Source organism: Aythya marila, assembly GCF_965140915.1.
Source record: "Aythya marila genome assembly, chromosome: 26".
NCBI classification, from domain to species: Eukaryota; Metazoa; Chordata; class Aves; order Anseriformes; family Anatidae; genus Aythya; species Aythya marila.
The window spans coordinates 315300-332272 of NC_139067.1; the positions used below are offsets into that span (position 1 = coordinate 315300).

The 16973-nt window shown below is 46.4% G+C and overlaps 1 protein-coding gene across 6 annotated transcripts in view; it reads left to right on the forward strand.

The window, feature by feature from the left end:
- The window catches only part of ZMAT4 (zinc finger matrin-type 4), a 93728-nt gene extending 77036 nt beyond the window's left edge, over positions 1-16692 (forward strand). For 2 of the 6 annotated variants that reach the window (XM_082779488.1, XM_082779487.1), the window contains exons 6-7: positions 1009-1105; positions 7840-16692. In XM_082779488.1, coding sequence (XP_082635614.1) covers positions 1009-1105; positions 7840-7855 — 113 coding nt within the window. In that variant the 3' untranslated portion in view covers positions 7856-16692. The remainder of the gene's footprint in view (positions 1-1008; positions 1106-7839) is intronic. The other 4 variants (XR_014319075.1, XR_014319076.1, XR_014319077.1 and 1 more) reach the window with 4 other exon arrangements.
- Positions 16693-16973: the final 281 nt, after the last annotated feature.

Sequence of the window (16973 nt, forward strand, 5' to 3'; positions counted from 1 at the left end):
AAAAAAAAAAAAAAAAAAAAGGAAGAAGGAGAAAACAAAAGCCCCTAAGTGGTCTGGCCTCTAAATGCAATGATGAGGAATAACACTCTGATCTGTGCATGCTGCAAAAGAGCAGAGGAATAAATGAGACCTCAGTACTCATTAGTGTGAGCAAAATTATGCTTTGCGAGAGTCGTGGGAGAGAGGTGCCTGCGATGGTGAGCTGTGGGGACTGCGGTCTCCACAAGGGAGTTGCCTCTGAACCCTGCCTGGTTCTGCTCCCTCTGTGCCTTTTACAAATATTCCTTTAGGCTTCCCTAATGCTTGTGTACCCTGGACTGGAAAAGTAAATAGAAAGGTTACTGTAAGGAGAAAGTCTAGGAAACTGGAAATGAAACACAAGATCTGAGTGCCTTCTGATTAATTAGAAGCTAGCAGAGGGCAAGGGTTAATGCTCTTTTTTGTTTGTTTGTTTTGTTTTGTTTTTTTTTTTTTCTTTTTTTCAGACATCTTCATCCATTTGCACTTTCTAGCTGCCATTTTGATTCAGAACAGCCTGTGGCACAGGCAGGATTGTGCCAGGGACCTGGAATGGAAGGGAAGTCCTCTGCTTGGTGTCTCACTTTCTCTCCTTCAGAGGATGAGGAGGCTCAGCACATTTCCTAAAGCAGATGCCTTTTGCAGTGACAGTGACAGCCACTGGCCTGTGGTGTGTGGAGCAGAAAGGCAGAGGGAAAAAGGAATAGCAAATTGCAACTGCAAAAGAGGAGGAATAGGTCCTTACCTGTGGTGACCACCCATGCATTTTCTCTCAGCATTACCACTGTTCTATTTTTCCCCAAATGGTTCTCCGTAGGCAAGATAAGAATTGCTTCGCTTTCCCCATTAGTTTTCATGGGTAAGAGCAAATTCTGCCATTTTCTGCAGTACAGAGGTGCTTTTTCTCTCTACATAGCCCTAAGCTTGCCCCCAACCTACTCCAAAATGCTCAGCCGGTGCACAACTAACACTTCTGGCTTTTCTTTGCAGGCCTGAAGCGCAGCTACACGTGCAACATCTGCAACGTCACGCTGAACTCGATAGAGCAGTACCACGCGCACCTGAAGGGCTCCAAGCACCAGACCAAGTGGGTATCTCCTTGCTCCTGGGCCCTTCTGTCTGTGTCCACCTAGGTGAACAGGCAAATATATAAAGCAATGCTTTACGCCCCTCATCCGAGGCACTGCCAGTGTTACACGTGGATGTTGGAGGCACCCATGGAGGGGGATCTGAGGGCTGAGACCGGGGGCTGCTGGGTGCCCCCCCAAGGGCAGCGCAGTCTGTTTGCCATCCCCTACCCATCACCGCGTGGAAGGTTTGCTGTCTCTCCCTGCTGAAATGCTTGATTTGAGCGTATCAGAGTGTGTTGGGAACCCAAATATCTGCCCATCCTCACAAAACTGAACAGTGTATGTTGGTTTGGGATGGACAAAGAACAAAGGGGCAGCAGTGAACCAAGAGGTTAACAGCACCTCGTGTGATGCCATACTGCGTCCGGAGCCTCTTTTGTGTGTTAAGCCTCAGGAGAGGCACTGGAAGCAAAGTGGGCTCAGGTGTTTCCTACTGAAAATGTTTGTGCTATGATTTAGAGCAATTACATACTACCCAAGTTTCTGAGTCTTAGAGGAAATCTGCTCTGTCAATTAGTACAAATTATTAAAATGAAGTGATAGAGATACGTGTTACCAAAGAGTAGATTAACGAACTAATCTCTCTTAATACACTTACATGTGAGCTTTGGGAACCATTTCAGGCTGAAGCACCGAGGGCTGCCCAGATTAGAAAAGGGATATCAAAGGTGCATTAGTTACTAAAATACTATAGGTAGTTTTAAGTGCAGCCTGAATGATGAGGGAGGATGATCAAGTCCGTCAGTAAGTACTAATGCCTCATCTTGCTTAAGCTACCAAAGGACAAATGCAGCCCTTCTTCTGCTAATGTTAGACCTTCAAAGATTCCCTGTAATATTCATGTTATCTCTGCCCTGTTTATTCACACAGAGTGTTTGAATGTCTTCCAGATATTACCCTTCCTGGACCTGAGCATGTAGTCATATTCAGGATCTTAATTAGCGGAAGGAACCGATGGCGTCAGATTTTCTAATGAGGTGTTGTTCTGCCTCCCCCTCTTTGCAAAGGATGGATGGAGTGGAGGGAAAGGCAGCTGCTGAGCGGCCGTAATTGCTCCGGCAGCACCTCCCAGTCTGGATGGCTCTGCAGAGGAGACGGCTGAGGCCAGGCAGTCAAGAGGTGGCTGTAGGCTCTGCCCTGTGAGACTCAGTACTTCATTTTTTGCCTCCCTGTTCTCTTTTGGAACGTCCAACTGATGGCACATCCCTGCTCCAGCAGGCTGTGCATGCAGGGACGGTGCCGGTGGGATCAGTGTCGGTACCCGCCGCAACCAATTCCCTCTTCAGGAAAACAGAGCTGACAGCTCTCTTCCTGTTGGAAACCTGAAATGAGAGCAGCTGTGATGTGCTGCCGGGGCATGGAGCTGTAATTCATCCTTCCCCTGCCAGTCTTCCTGAGTTTGTATTTTTATTGCTGTTGTTGGTGCTGCTCTTATTGCAAAGGAAAAAGGAGTTCATTTCAAATCAGAGCAGCCTCACAGACAGGAGATAGGACTGTGCAGAAGAGATGTGCCACTTTTCTTTTTCAGCATGGGTGGGTGCCGCTCATTCTGTTTTACACCCACACCTCCCCCTTTTGTTTTTCAGTCACCTGCAATTAGTCATTAGTCAAGAGTGACTCTTCCAGACCAGAAACACCAGGGCACAGGGTGAGCAATAGGAGAGCACCAGAGTATGATGTACTGAACATCCCAGGGCAGTGAGGACTGGGTTTGGCATCTGGGGGCGCCTCATGTGGATGGCAGCAAGCTGCATGACAGTGCACAACTCTGGTCCCTGAGCTTTCTGGAGCTCTGAAAAAAACATGAATTATTGATAGGAAGGCCCGTTCCTCCTTCATCTCCATGAGGATCAAGTCAGCCTGTGCAGGGAGCACCAGAGTGGCTCAAAGGCCTGCAGGACTTTTAAGGACCTCCTTCTTTTACAGATTAATGGTTTTATCAGTCTTTCTAAATTTAGTTTCTTACCATTCACTGGTAATGATTCAAATCTCGTCCCAAGGGATTTTCATGGGCATTCAGTACAAGAGGAAACAAAGTAATAAATTCACACAAAAGTGTGTTACAAATGTAATAATGAAATGCCAATTAGAGACATTCGTCTGACCAATTTCTATGGGAAATTGCTCTGATTATTTTATTTCCTCTATCCATTGTTCATTCTTATACAATTTTCTTTGAGCCTAAGTATCTGAGTACTGCACAGCTCTCTGCAGCTCCTATAGGAAAGCACAGAAGCATGGGAGACAATAGATCGACAGCTTGGGTTTGTGCAAAACAAAAGCTCTTCCCACCCTGTAATTAGCGTGTAACCAGATTTTGCTCTCCTTGTTTAGAGGCGTTTTTGTGGCTTCATTGTCCTCTATATCGGACTGAGGAAATAAGTTACCGTAACCTTTTATCCCAAACCAGCACAGCCCCCGCTCCAGTTTAAGGGGTCTGTAAGAGCCATCTGTGCTGCTAAAGCAGCTGGACCAGGGCTGCAGCCCTGCGATGAGCCTGGGGCGTCTCATGGCCCTGGTTCTTCCATGTGCTGCGTGCACAGAGCTCGTACACAGTGCTTGGGGCCAGCTCTGCGGGTTATGGTAACAGCACGCAGTGAAGGGATTCAGAAAGGTAAAGCAACTCTTACAGGTTGCGTTCCTGACTATAGAAGACATCAATAGTGCAGACAATGATGAAGAAATCTTCATTACTAGTGCTATAAATGAATACATTGTGAAGAGGGATTCTCCATTGTATCTTGGCCAATGTGCAGGTGACAAAGGGGGCACCAGCCCTCTGCTGAGCCTTGCTTCCAATGCAAAGGGAGAGCAGAGCTGCACAAGCCTGGTAGATTTTGGCAGAGCTGCCTCTGTTTGTTTACACTATGCTTTCTGCAAATGATTACCTCTTCCATGCACTGAAAGCTCATTTTGAAATCCAGATGTGGCTCTTCTGCACTCATTTCCACTCCTACCTTGTCCGTGAGCTTGGCTCTCGTGGGTGCAGGAGAAGCAAATTGCTCTGCACATGTATGCAAAGTAAGGAAGCCACATGCCCTGTTTAGTTTCTTGCCCACCGGTTTTTGTTATTCTCATTATTGTGGGTTAGTGTCAAGACTGTCCTCTTCCTTATAACCCAGATTGAAGCTAGTGCATTGCAGTTGCCAAGGCAACAAAACATTTTACGTAGCTGTCATACTTAATATAATAAAAAAGGGCTTGTAAAGGAGAGGGATTTAGCTTTGGGATGGGTTAACCAGGAAGGTGATTGCAAGTTGGAAACTGGTAGCACCCAACATATACCAGGCAGAAGAGTTTTCTGAAAAGCTGCTTTGGCAGAGAAGAACTTTTATGAGGACCAGCTCAAGTAGTGGATATTTATTACAGCTCTCGAGAGCTCTCCAGAGGGCACCATACATCCAAGGCATTGCTGGAATTGCTTTAAATAACCCACTGTACAGCAGCCCCTGGATGGCTGCGCAGCAGGCCATGCCGTTTGCACCTTCCCTTGTGTCTCAGCATGAGTGCTGCTGGTGCCAGAGCCCCGTCAGTGGGGCAGGAGGTCAGAGGCTGCTTCGCCTGTGGCTAACCTGCTCTTCCTTCTGCGGGGTCTGATGAGGAGAGCTCAGCTAGCTATATACAGGAGTGTCGGGGTTTCATCTGAATGCTTCCTGCTGAATTTATTTGCATGACCAAAACATGGAGGGAATGTGGGGGAGAAAAATAGCTGAAAGTGTCTTGGCTGGTATTTTGATGTTGAATAAAAGAAGCAGAAGGAGGTAGCTAGTATTGAGCTAGTCCTTATCCCTCTGGCCAATCATTCTGCAAAGCAAGGCAATGGCTACTAGCTCCCATTTTTTTCTCCAGGGTGCAGATACTTTTAGTTGTATATGTGAAAATGAAGCAAGAATGCATCCTTTTTATTAATATCATATAATAAGTTGAGGAATTTGGAGCCAGAGCCAGATACAGAAGAATATTTCTTTTGAGCCATCATAAATCTGGCACCCAGTCAGTTTACGTCAGGGGTCAGGCCGTGCTCATCATCGCTCTGACGGGAGCTGTGCGCTCGCACAGCAGCTGAGCAGGAGCTGCAGGTTACTGGCGTGCAGCGACGGAGCTGGTCTGTGCTGGGGAACGCAAGCACAGGCTGCACGGAAGTGGGGTTTGAAATGTGGCTGGACTCTGGAACATCTGCAGTGGGAAGGGGAGCTAAACCTTTAATTAGGGATTTATGAACTACACAGCGATGATTGAGTCATTGTTTGACTAGCTTTCCAGAAATAGATGTGCGATTTTTTTTTAATCCCCCTTTCTCCCTTCCTTCCCCCCCAAAATGAGCAGAAAACAGCAGAAGGACAAGCGCAGCGTGAGGCGCTGGGCTGCGAGGCGCAGCTCAGCTGGACCGCGGTCAGCACCAGCGGCTCGGTTTCTATGGGGACCGATGGCAACCGAAAAATGCGGCTTGTGAGGAGCCGTGCGAATGAGGTCACGTTATCTCTGAAACACTGGAAGAAAATCACATGCTGGCCTTGCTCCTTGCTGCTTACAATAGGAAAGACACAAAACTCTTCGCTCTTTTGTGGTTTATGTGAGCTGCGAAGATCTGCTAAAAGTCCTTTTCAATAACCAAGGGAGAATGAGAGTCCTGGTGGTTGTGGAAGGAGAGAGGCGATATTCAAGTTCTGGGGTCAAAGAAATGCTGGCGCAGGATGTCAGCTTGCGGCACTGTGAAAAACACTTCCCTCCTCTTACCAGTGTGCACGGTGGGGGAACTGGGGAGGGCGCACTGTGCCCCTCGGGGCCAGGCTGGAAGCGTTCCCTCAGGTGAAGGGGTCCCACGGGTCCCGTGGCCACAGAGCAGAGCCTGGCCCCGCACTGGTGCCCGTGTTGGTCCCATGGCCTCGCACCCCAGTAAGGTGTGGGGCAGCGGGAGCCACGTGCTGCCCCTCGCCCCATGGCTGCAGGGAGCTGAGCGGGGCCCTGGCTATTCGGAGCCTGGCTGCACCGGGGTGGCGATTCCAGCATCTGTAGCGGGGTTTGATCCTCTCACCTTTATTTTGTCTCTTTGATCAGGCAGACCTCTCTGCCACATCTAGAATTTGCAATGGTATGCTGGTTTTCTATAACCACTCATTTACACATTCGTAGATGCTAATATGCATCTAGGTTTCCCCTTCAAACTCCTGCTTTTTGATTAATTTTAGGATTTGTGCAGCAATGGGACCTGATCCTGCAGCTGCCATCATGGTAGGATTGATTCAGTAGGAATCTAAACATGCTGGAGGAGGGCAGTATTTGCCCAAAACGAATGTTGGAGGGTTGAGAATGGCCATGTTTACTTTGAGGTGTGCTCTGAAGATCTTTCCTCCCAGCCCTTCCCACAGTCGTTGGATTGTAAAGCCCAGATGATTAATGGCCTGCTGAGGAGCAAATGACAGCAGGCTTAGTGCCTGCGAGTATTTTTTTTTTTTTCTGATTCAGAACACAGATGTCTAATTGGAATAGGGTATTTATTAACATAAACTGCTTGGCTATTCAGAAATCGGAGCTAATCAAAACATTGTAAATATCATGCCTGGACAAATGTCACTCTTCACTGTGATTGCATTTCCATATTTTTTCCAATCTATTTAAGAAAGTGTAAACAAATATTTACAGCCTGTTGTGGCTGACACGTTCCTTGCTGTGGTGTTTGATGTGGCAAGCATGCACATAGAAGCAGTGCAGTGATGTCCTGTCTCACCAGGCTGGGAAAACATTTCCAATAAATTTCAAGAATTTCAGAAAATTATATTAAATACTTGAGTTGTATCATGTGCTTCACAGCAAAGTAGAATGATTTTTTTTTCTTACCTTGATGACTGCAACTTTTATTGGTAGCAGTACCATTTTCCATGTGCTTTCTGTAATGTATAGTGGCTGCTGCCTAAAATATAAAGAATCCTTTGGAGTGATAATAACTCCAGAAGATGAATAGTTATAAAAGGTGGATGGAATTGAAAGGCATTTTAATTTGTCATTATTTTGGTGATTCTGGAGAGCAGCTGAATAATTACACTGCCTATAAAGAGCAAGTGTGTAATACTTTCTCTCATTACAGGATTAAATTGTCTCCCTTTCCTTTAAAGTAAGTGAAAATAAAGATCTCTCTGATATCTGCTGTTTTGATCGTAATTTGAAAGCCACAGAATTACTGGTGCAACTTTGTTCCATGCTGTCTGCTGTACAGATTAATTATTTTCATGTAAAGCATTAGCAGCCTGATTTCTCAACGTGTAAATCTGGCCTCACCCATGGCTGCTGAACGAGGAACTCGTTGGCCGAGAATGTGCCAGCTCATAAACAAGGCAAGTCTTGCAGGCTCTGCTGGCCTCTTAAACTGAGGATTCAAAGAAAGCGCCCTTTTTTCAAGTTGTTACAGCACTTTTCTTTCATGATATCCATGCTTATGCTCTGTGCTTAAAATTTCAAATGTTTTAGGCAGAAAAAGTGTGCCTATATGTTTTTTTAGAACTGAGCTTTCCTCATCTCTCACATTAAAAGAGCTGAGGTGGTGGCATGGGGCAGGGTCCGGTCTGCTGGGGGGGGGGGGGGGGGTGTCAGTGAGAGGCTCCTGTGGCAGATACAGGTGAGGAGCATGGGGACTTCGCCCCAAGCCAGAAATAACAAGGGTGAGAGTGACTTCTGCTCCGTTCCTGTGTTGCAGCCTGAAGAACCAGTAGTAGTTCACAGTCGAAACAAGGAAAAGCACTGAGACTTCTTCTGCGGGGAGGAACTGCGTAGCGAGAAGAGAGGATACTTTTCTTGGACAATGATCCCGTGGGGATTCGGTAATTAACATGTAACTAACCTTCGCTTTGGACAAATACATGGATTTTTTTTAATTTTGTGGTGAGTTAAAATATTTCAATGGATTTTTTTACCCTTTCAAGATAATATTTATTCAGCACAGAGTCTAGAGTATGATAACTATCCTGTAAATACAACACCTAATCATCACTCATCGTCAGAGACAGTGGAAAGAAAATATTTTACTTTTTCATATTTATTCCTAGATTTCTTCTGAGAGTATGAAATTATTCTATTACGTTATCCACAGTAGTGATGTAATCAGTCTTCAACCAGAAATAAACATGCTTTCTTCACCTTCTCCAGAATGGTTTGTGTCAACACGTAGACAGCCAAAAATGAATCGCAGGGATTGTGTAACGGATGAATGTTTTCCTTTCCTCTTTGTCTTCAGAGAAACAAATGGTTCACTGAACAAAGAAAACTAAAATGAAAGAGTAGGATCCTTTTCCTGCTGGTAGGATTCCTAGAGGCTAGACGGGAGCCATCTGCTTTACCAACTTTTAATGCACGGCTACAGCCTGGCGCTCGTGGCGCAGCCCCTGCTGCACGCGCTTTGCCCACCGCACATGCAGGGAGGCAGCAGGGCACGAGGCTGGCGAGGAGGCTGCGTTCAGGACACGGAGGCCAACCTGCACCTGACCTGTGCCTGTCCCTGGAGCTGCCCTCGCTGCACGGGAGCTGGGGCTGCGCCAGGGTGAGCGCAGCTGTGCAGCGAGCTTTGCACTAAGGCAGGAGCCAGCCGTAGGAGCTGCACGCCTTGCAGACCCTTCAGGAATGCCTCCCACTGCCGGCTGCTCAGGAAAGCCCTCCAGGCCAGGCTCTGCTCCGCTGTGCGCGGGACCCTGGTCCAAGCACTGCGCAGCCAGCGCCCTGCGACAGGGACTGGCTCCTTGCTAACAGGGAGGAAAAAGCCTCAGAGGATTTGAAGGGAAAAAAATCAACAGCCTTGAATGTCCAAGAGGAACGCCGTGCAGATCCCAGCTGGGTCCCAGTCTGTAGCACTTCAGTGCTCGTTGATGAGAAGGGTATGAATTCGTCCCTGGCTTTGGGGTGAGCTGATATGTAAGTAACTCTATGCACTGGAAATGAGGGAGCTCACTATGATTTTAGGTTTTCTACTGTGGTCAGCAGGAGGAGACTGGATTTCTTACCTAGCCCATTGCAATGCAAAGAACTGTAAGAAACAAGATCAAATTTCAAGTAGGTCCTACAAGGAATGCAAAACAAACCTCGCTGTGGCCTGTGTTACACCAACTCGGTTAGTGCACTTTGCATGCAGCAAACCTATCTTGTGAATGCTGATAGAGATTAAGCACCACCTCTTTAAAGAGCAGTCTGGTTGGTTTGTATGTGTAGTAGCACAATTCTTCTGAGACTGTGGCCATTTCCCTGCTTCTGCATCTCTGAAATAACAGGCTCTGACATTTCCTTTTTGTGCACACTCAACCAGAGGCTGTCTTGCGTCTGGAAGCGAGCAGTGATGTCTATGGATCCATCAGTTCATTTAACAGAATTCCAGCATCTCATGGAAGAGCAGTGACCCGCCACTGCTGGTTCTGCATCGGGAAACTTCTAATTTAATCCACAGCTCACCACAGTGGCCTGCAGGTTTGTGAATTTTCTGCCAAGTGAACAAATCATCCATAGGTGATTAATCTGTGTCCTCCATCCGCTTCTCTGCACATTAATAAACCAAAGCAAAGAAAAAGTGTATTGCTCTGCATTCTGGTGTTGAGCAGTGCTGTTTGTTTCAGATGAGAGACAGTTGGGCATGTCACTTGGAAACCTGCAGTTATGATGCAAATGTCATTGGCCTGTTTACAGTGTTATTCTTATTGTTGTATGTTTGTAATACAGTTGCCTGTAAGTTAGTGAGCTCGGTAGCAGAGGATGCTGTAGGCACTGCTTGTCGCCTTAATTTTGGTCTCAGTTTGAGTGAAGCACCACCCAAAGGGATTATACAGCAGAACAGATCTGAGTGGCTGATGTGCAAGTAAAATCAAGGCAGCTTCCATGTAAACTTATGCTCAACCATATTTGTAGCAAATGCAATATTTAAAGTCATTAAGTCACAAGGCAGCACATGCTAAGCGGTAATTGTCCTGAAACCTGCACTGGTACCTGTAAGACTGTGTAGCTACGAGTAACTCTAGGTGTAACTGAGCCTGTGGGATGAAGAGCAGACTTCTCATGGAGGGGACCTTGTGGTGCCGCAGGAACAAGAAATAGTCTCACTGCTGCTGACAAGGCTCTGTTCTTTGTGCCTCTCCCCACCGCGGGAAGAAGTTCCTCTGCTGGGGCCTGCTGATCTGCACTGCTGCAGCCAGTGGCACAGCGTTTCTGCTGCAGCCCCGTGACAGCCGCTGCAGGAAGCAGAGCCAGGGAAAGCTGCTCTGCTTTGCTTTCTTAGGATTTTGCTGTGCAACTGGCTTTTTAATCACTGTCTCACCTGGGACTCTGAAATCCCTCACTACCTCGCTACCAGGGTAACCTTTAATGAAAACAAACCTATTTTTGTTGGTGAAAACGATTCTTATACCTTGAAAAGGTGATTAAAAGCCCAAACTCAACAGATTTATTTTGAAAAGACTCTTTGCAAATCTCTGGGAGAGAAGGAAAATAATTCTCCTAAATCAGGAAGAAAATCAATAGTAGATGTTGCTCCACAGAAGCCCACATTATTTTGCCTGCCAGCAATGAAGACTAAAGAGACCCCTACTAGTCTGAGAAGAAAAGAGACTTTTTTGAATTTGCATTGTGGTTTTTTTTTTTTTTATTATTATTATTATTTATTTATTTTTATTTGTTTATTTTTCCGTATGAAATCCATTTGCAAATATACTTAATGTTCAGTGCTTTATTTTCATTTGGCATTAAATCAGAGGACATGCTATGTGTGTATGACAGCTGGGCTAATTAACTTGACAGAATGGAGTGATCCATTGGTTATCTTCATAGCTGATTAACACAAAATTCATGAGGAATTTTAAATTTTGCCTAAATGTCTTTATCTGCTTTGAAAATCTTTCCTGTTATGTTTTGTTTGTGCTTAGTTTAGTTTAGCCTGAGTGGCTTTGTGAAAGATGTAGAGAAGCACCAGTCTTATTTGAAATTAGCATTTAAGGCTTGTTAAGCTTTCTCCCTGCTCAGCACGTGGCAAGCAGCAGCAGGTGGTGGCTTCGATCATCTCACCCACGAGAACAGTGGGCACAGGCTCAGCTCGTGGCTCCTCAGCCCTTAGGAGTCAGGGAAGTGCCGAGGAGGTGCTGAGGTTTTCTGCAAATAAGTGCACAGGATGCTGTGATGTGCTTGAAGAATATCCTCTGCTTACAAAAGGGACAACTGAAGTCAGTTACGAATTCCTCTAGTTTACAGTCTGTCTGATGTGATTTTTCCCTTCACTTCTTTGGACATAATAGTCAGGAGAATGTCTAGTGGAGGAAAATGATTGTGTTACAGAGGACTCAGAGAGTTCATCGCTAAAACCTGTCCCTTCACTGCTCTCACCTCTTCACTGACTCCTGCTGATTTCATGTTGTGTTTTTAAAACATATTACATGTTATTTGTGTGCCTGTACTTGCATATGCCCGTATATGTAATACTTGCATTGTTTTTGTGCGTGCTGCATTGCAGTTGCACTGAGAGGCTCCCACACCTACAGCTTTCTCCTGTTAGAAAGCTCGTGGTGTGCAGGGAGGTGCCTGCACATCCGAGCTGTCCCCTGCGCTGCAGCATGCCATGCTCCTCCAGCCAGCAGCATCTCTCTAACTCACTGGGGGATCCAAGCACAGCACAAGAATGAGCAGCGTGAGGGACCTTTGCTCATCCTGGGGACTGCCTGGAGCTCTGCTCGCTGTGGAGCCGGCCCCTGGGAATGACCCATGCATTTCTGTCTTCGGCCATACAAAGGGGAGGGTCAGATGCACTGCAGAATCTAATTGTTTACTCTCTGGGGATGGTAAAAAGTCCTAAAGAAGCTCTATATGATTAATTTGTACACTTGCATCAATGCCTTTCATGTGTGGAAGAGAACGGGTTGTTCACAGATGAATAAGCATCTCCTTAGGTTTCATAGCTATGGGGCTGTTTCATTTATTGTGTTCTGGGTAATAATATGAGATGGTGTTTCTGAAGCTAAGCCACCTCTTTACAGAGAGGCTGATGCACAGAAATAGGACACATCATTCAGGCATGTGCAGCCTGACTCCTATGAGCCTCCTTCCCCCCAGATTCTTCCTGCAACATGTGCTCCTTCCTCCAGGTTGCACTTAGGCTGCTGCAGAGGCAATTTTGCAAGGAGAAAAAAGCATCCTCTAACTTGTGTGCTCAGGTAATCACTACAAGCTAATTGCAGCAAATTAATTACAGCACAAACACAATTTCTTTCCCTAGGCATGTGTATAGACAGCTCTGCTTCTGCTGCAGTGAGCTGGGTTGAACTCAGACCCTACGGCCAGCACACGAATCCTTTTCCCCTGCTGTCCTGCCCAGCCTGGAGCTGGTGGCTTGTCTGGTCTTAGAGAATGACCAAAGGTGGGAGACCGGTATCTAATTTAGAAAAGCAACATTTTATGCCACTCTGGCAGCTTTGCGATAGATGGTTTGTCCTGAGACGCTGCAAGGGTGGTGTGAAGGTAGGTGGGAGCGCAGGAGGAGAGGCGGTGAGGACTGCAATGCCATGTCCCACACCACCACATCCCAGCGAGCAAGAGGCATGCGAGGTGAGTGCTAGACACCCTGCCACCCCCTCTGCTGCCCTGCTTCAGGCCAGGGTAACCAGGGCAGCACAATATTTGCTTCTGTTGCCAGCGTTGTCCTGGTCCAGTCAATCAGGCTTTGGTCCCTAAATCCTTTTAATCTCTTGCTTTTCCTAAGTTCATTAGGCCTTCAAAGCAAGGCATAAAAAGACAAATCTCCTAGTGAGAAGTCAGTGATCCCTACAGAAATGCCTCCAGATTGCATGCTCTTCTCTGATGTTGAGACCAGTATACCATCCCAGGCTTAAACGCTGTGTGCAGATATGTTGGAGAGCTTTGAAAATGGATACAGTGAAACCCTTGCATCCCTGAAGGTTAGTTTAAATTGAAGGGTGAAGAACACTTGCTTATAATTTCTTTGTTAAAACAACACAGGCTGCATTTTCCATGCAGCACATCTATACGTTACAAAAGTTAATTTTGTTCTGATCAAAGTTACCCAGCTTAAAATTCTGTGCAAGACAGTCTGTAAGGAAAATACATCTCAATAATTGTCAGTCTGGTTGTGTCTTGCCACACACGCATTTCTAAGGAGCCCGTGCTAACTGGAGCACTGCAGGCACTGGGTGGCAGCTGGAAGTGTGATTTCAAACACCAGAGCTGTAGTCTTGTAGATGTGTTCTGTTCAAGTTTTGTAGCACATGCTAGTACACTTCTCCAGGCTCTGATGCAAGACTGCAGGTTATGTTTCAGAAGGCAAGACGCTACCTTTCTGTAGTGTTTAATGCGCAGACATATTACAGCACAAATAATACATGTTTTTTAACTGGCTTCCTGTGCTAAGGCAATAAAGCTCTATGGCAACAGTGTATAAAGTGACTCTGCCCTGAGACACTCCACTTAATACAAAGAAATTAATCATGGGAGAAGAATACTTCTGGTATGTAAGTGGTACTTTCTTTGTTAAGTTCCTCTTGCATCAACTTAATTAGCAAGTCCTGACCTTTAAAACCACCTTCCATAATCTTCAAATTATGTATGCAAAAGTCCGTATTCCTCCTCCTGGCTATGCTAGCAGCTTGCCACACTTCTCTGGGTTTCTCTGAGCTCCTGCAGTGTGTGGCCAGCTGGAAGTCCTCTCCCACCAGTGATTGGGAACCTCCGCCGCTGATGTAGTGTGAGATGGGAAGGACCCAATTTGGTTGTTCAATATTCATAACATTAAGAAAGAGCAAATAGCCATTGACTTTCCAATGTGTTCCCCACTTATATTACTGCACTGAACTTGATTTCAAGACTTGAGGATAAATTTTCTAGTCTAATTCTATTTTCAGTGTCAGAATATGGATGATGGAGCTATTCCTATTGACCTAGTGATGTTTATCTTTGCTATGTATGTTCCGGCTTTCAAGTGCTGGGCCAGGAGGCAGCTGCAGAACTCTTCAGGACTGAGCAATGTAATACACTTTTATAGCTCTTTCTTACTTATTACTTGTACCCTCAGTCACAGGAGAGCTAAAGCAAACTATAAAATTCCTTCTCTATATCATTTCCTCATTTTCCCAGCACCTTTGTTCATGTCATAATCCTGCCAGTACAACTCAAAATCATCTCCGAGTGCAGCTGGCTTGTACCCTTGCCAGGACCTCATTTCACGTCCTTTAACAGAGGGGTTGCAGGCTGTGGTTTTGCTAAAGGCACAGGGCTGAACGTGAGCAGCTGAGGCTAAACAGTTCCCTTGGATGTCTCTCCGTGCCAGAGGGCCACCAAATGCACTGGAGTCCGTCATCGCCCCAGCCAGCCTCTCCTGGCTCCCCTCCCACACCCACAGCCCCCTGGTCCTGGAGCTGACCCCCACCTAGTCCTGGCTCCAGCTGGCCCCTGGGGGGCTGCAAGAGCTGGGCTGCTCCCCCAGGGCAGGTGGGGTGAGAGCCACGCTGAAGTGGTGCTGCAGTAGTGATGGTAGCAGCTTGCCTGCCTTGATGGCACGAGCTGGATTTGCCATGCCAGGGCTTGAAAGAGAACAGTTTAAGCAGCATCCCCTTCGTGGCTCGCTGCTTGCTAATCGAGCCTCATGGTGTTCTCATAGATCTTTGACAATAGCCTTTGTCTAATATGTTTTTAATCAGTGTGTGCATTTCAATTTGCATATTAATAGCAAGGAGATGTTATTATATGCTGCTGTTGATGAGATGGTTGTCATGCCTAGCCTTCCAGTCTGAGGAAAGAAAGAAGCTGTGTCTATTGTACAAAAGATGAAATTGCACACATTATAGGATCTACTATTCTCTGCCTCTATCTTTATTTATATCTGCTTTTATTTTTTTCTTAATAGCTCACATGGGTTCTCTCTCTCTCTCTCTCTCTCAACAAGCATAATTTAATAGGATTTTGTGTCTGTTGTGACAGGTCCAAGATAACCTAAATATCACATTTTTGACTTGTGAAATGGCAAAAGCTTGACCCAGTCTAGGAGCCTGTCTATTGCAGCTGACCACAGTAGAATGTTTACATGCCAGCAATGATCAATGGCACTGCTCATTCTTTGGGTTTCTGCATTTCACAGCTACCATAGATGTAGGCTTCGAGCAGATGCCAGCTGCCTGGATGCAGTCTCAAAGCCATGGCTCACCCTCACCCCCTGCAGAGGCTGGAGCAGAGCAGAGCTGGATCTGTGTGTGCTGCTCCCTAGCAGAGGTGCCGGGAGGAGCAAGAGGAGTGGTGGCTCAAGGAAAGGTGAAGAACAAGCCCCGAGTGCCAGTTCCTCATGCTGACTGTTTTCCAACTTCACACCACAGGATAAGCAATGCTTTTGTCCGAGGTTCTCAGACTGATGAGGAGGTGAATGTTCTGAAGTGTGGCTAGGTGATTTAGGAGCTGAGCTCCATCTGCCTGCAGTTTGCATCCCCTGCTGTCAGCATTTAATCCCAAATCGTCCCCAAGGCTTCTCTCCAGATCCTGGCACTAGGAGAGTGTTTATCTTGTTTTCTTTCTGCTTTTCCCATCCCCTTTCTCTCCCCTGCTGTGTCAGATGCACAGACCTCTCTCTCACACAGCACAGACACAGGCTCTCTGTGGCTTTCAGATTTGGGAGGTGATTTTGTGTGTGCTGGTTTTGCTCTTCACCTTCCTTCCCTCGTGGATCAGCAGGAAAATGGCCTGAAGGCAAAAAGCCAAGAGTGAAAGGAGAGAGATGAAAAGAGAAACTAAAGAAATTGGAAACAGAAGAAAAAAATCTGGAGGAATAAACACACCCCCCTCCCAGCCTGACTCCTCTAATTGCTCTCGTAGCTCCCTGGCAGAGATGTGGGGTGGAGGAAAAGCAAACCTTTTTGGCCAGTGTGGGCTGGATGCCAGGGGCTCCTGCTGGTTCCTGCTGGGAGGAGAGTAGCAGCTTTAAGCCCAGTCCAGTTTTAGCATCACTAAATTTTAAACATGCTCTCCTAATCTGAGATCAAAGCACACCGTCAGCAAAGGGCATCTGGAGGGAGAACAGAGCCGTGTTTTTCGTCGTTTCTCCTCTGCCAACAAAGCTCTCCTTGCTGAGGAGCACCCAGCAAGGGGGTGCTGGAGCTCAGTGCTGCGTTCCTGCAGCTGGAAATGGGTCCCTGCCCTCCCATGCCTAGCTCTGGAAGGAGCAGCCAGGAGAAGGCAGGGAAAGCCTCTGCCAGCCTCAGGAGCATCCCCGTTTGCTGTGCAAAATGACAGCAGCAGGCGCATGACTGAAGAGCGGAATAGGCACTATTCATGTAAGCGCTGCATAAATATTGAGTGACAATATTTTGAAAGAGAACCCTCTCAGTGATCTGTGAGCAGGGAGGCTGTGCAGAATTAGGTGTTTTCAATCACACCGGCTCCACAAGAAAAGGAACCTGGCTGCTGATCTGAAATAAGCCTGCAGTTTCTGCAGCCTCCCACTGCAGGCTGTACGGGACAAAAGGAGCAATATGAGGTAGGAAAAAAAACCCTGCAAGCAATTGCTGTAGAGAAAGTGGCTGGAGTAATAAGACCAAGCAAAGGCGTGGGATGGATGTTTCACTCCAGAGCTTCAATCCATTTATATAATCATAGTTGTTATCATAGTAAATGTAAATAACTGAATGAGTTCAAATTTAGTATTTGACAACACTGACTCTTTCTGAGTACACACTGAATTCTTGTAGAAAGCCTTTATTTCATCAGACAGTCTAACAATATTTTAAACAATCCTTTAGGCACTTAGTTAGGACCATATTCTGTGATTTTTCTTGCTCTCTGAAGCATAAAGCCTCTTACAAGTTCATGTTTTAA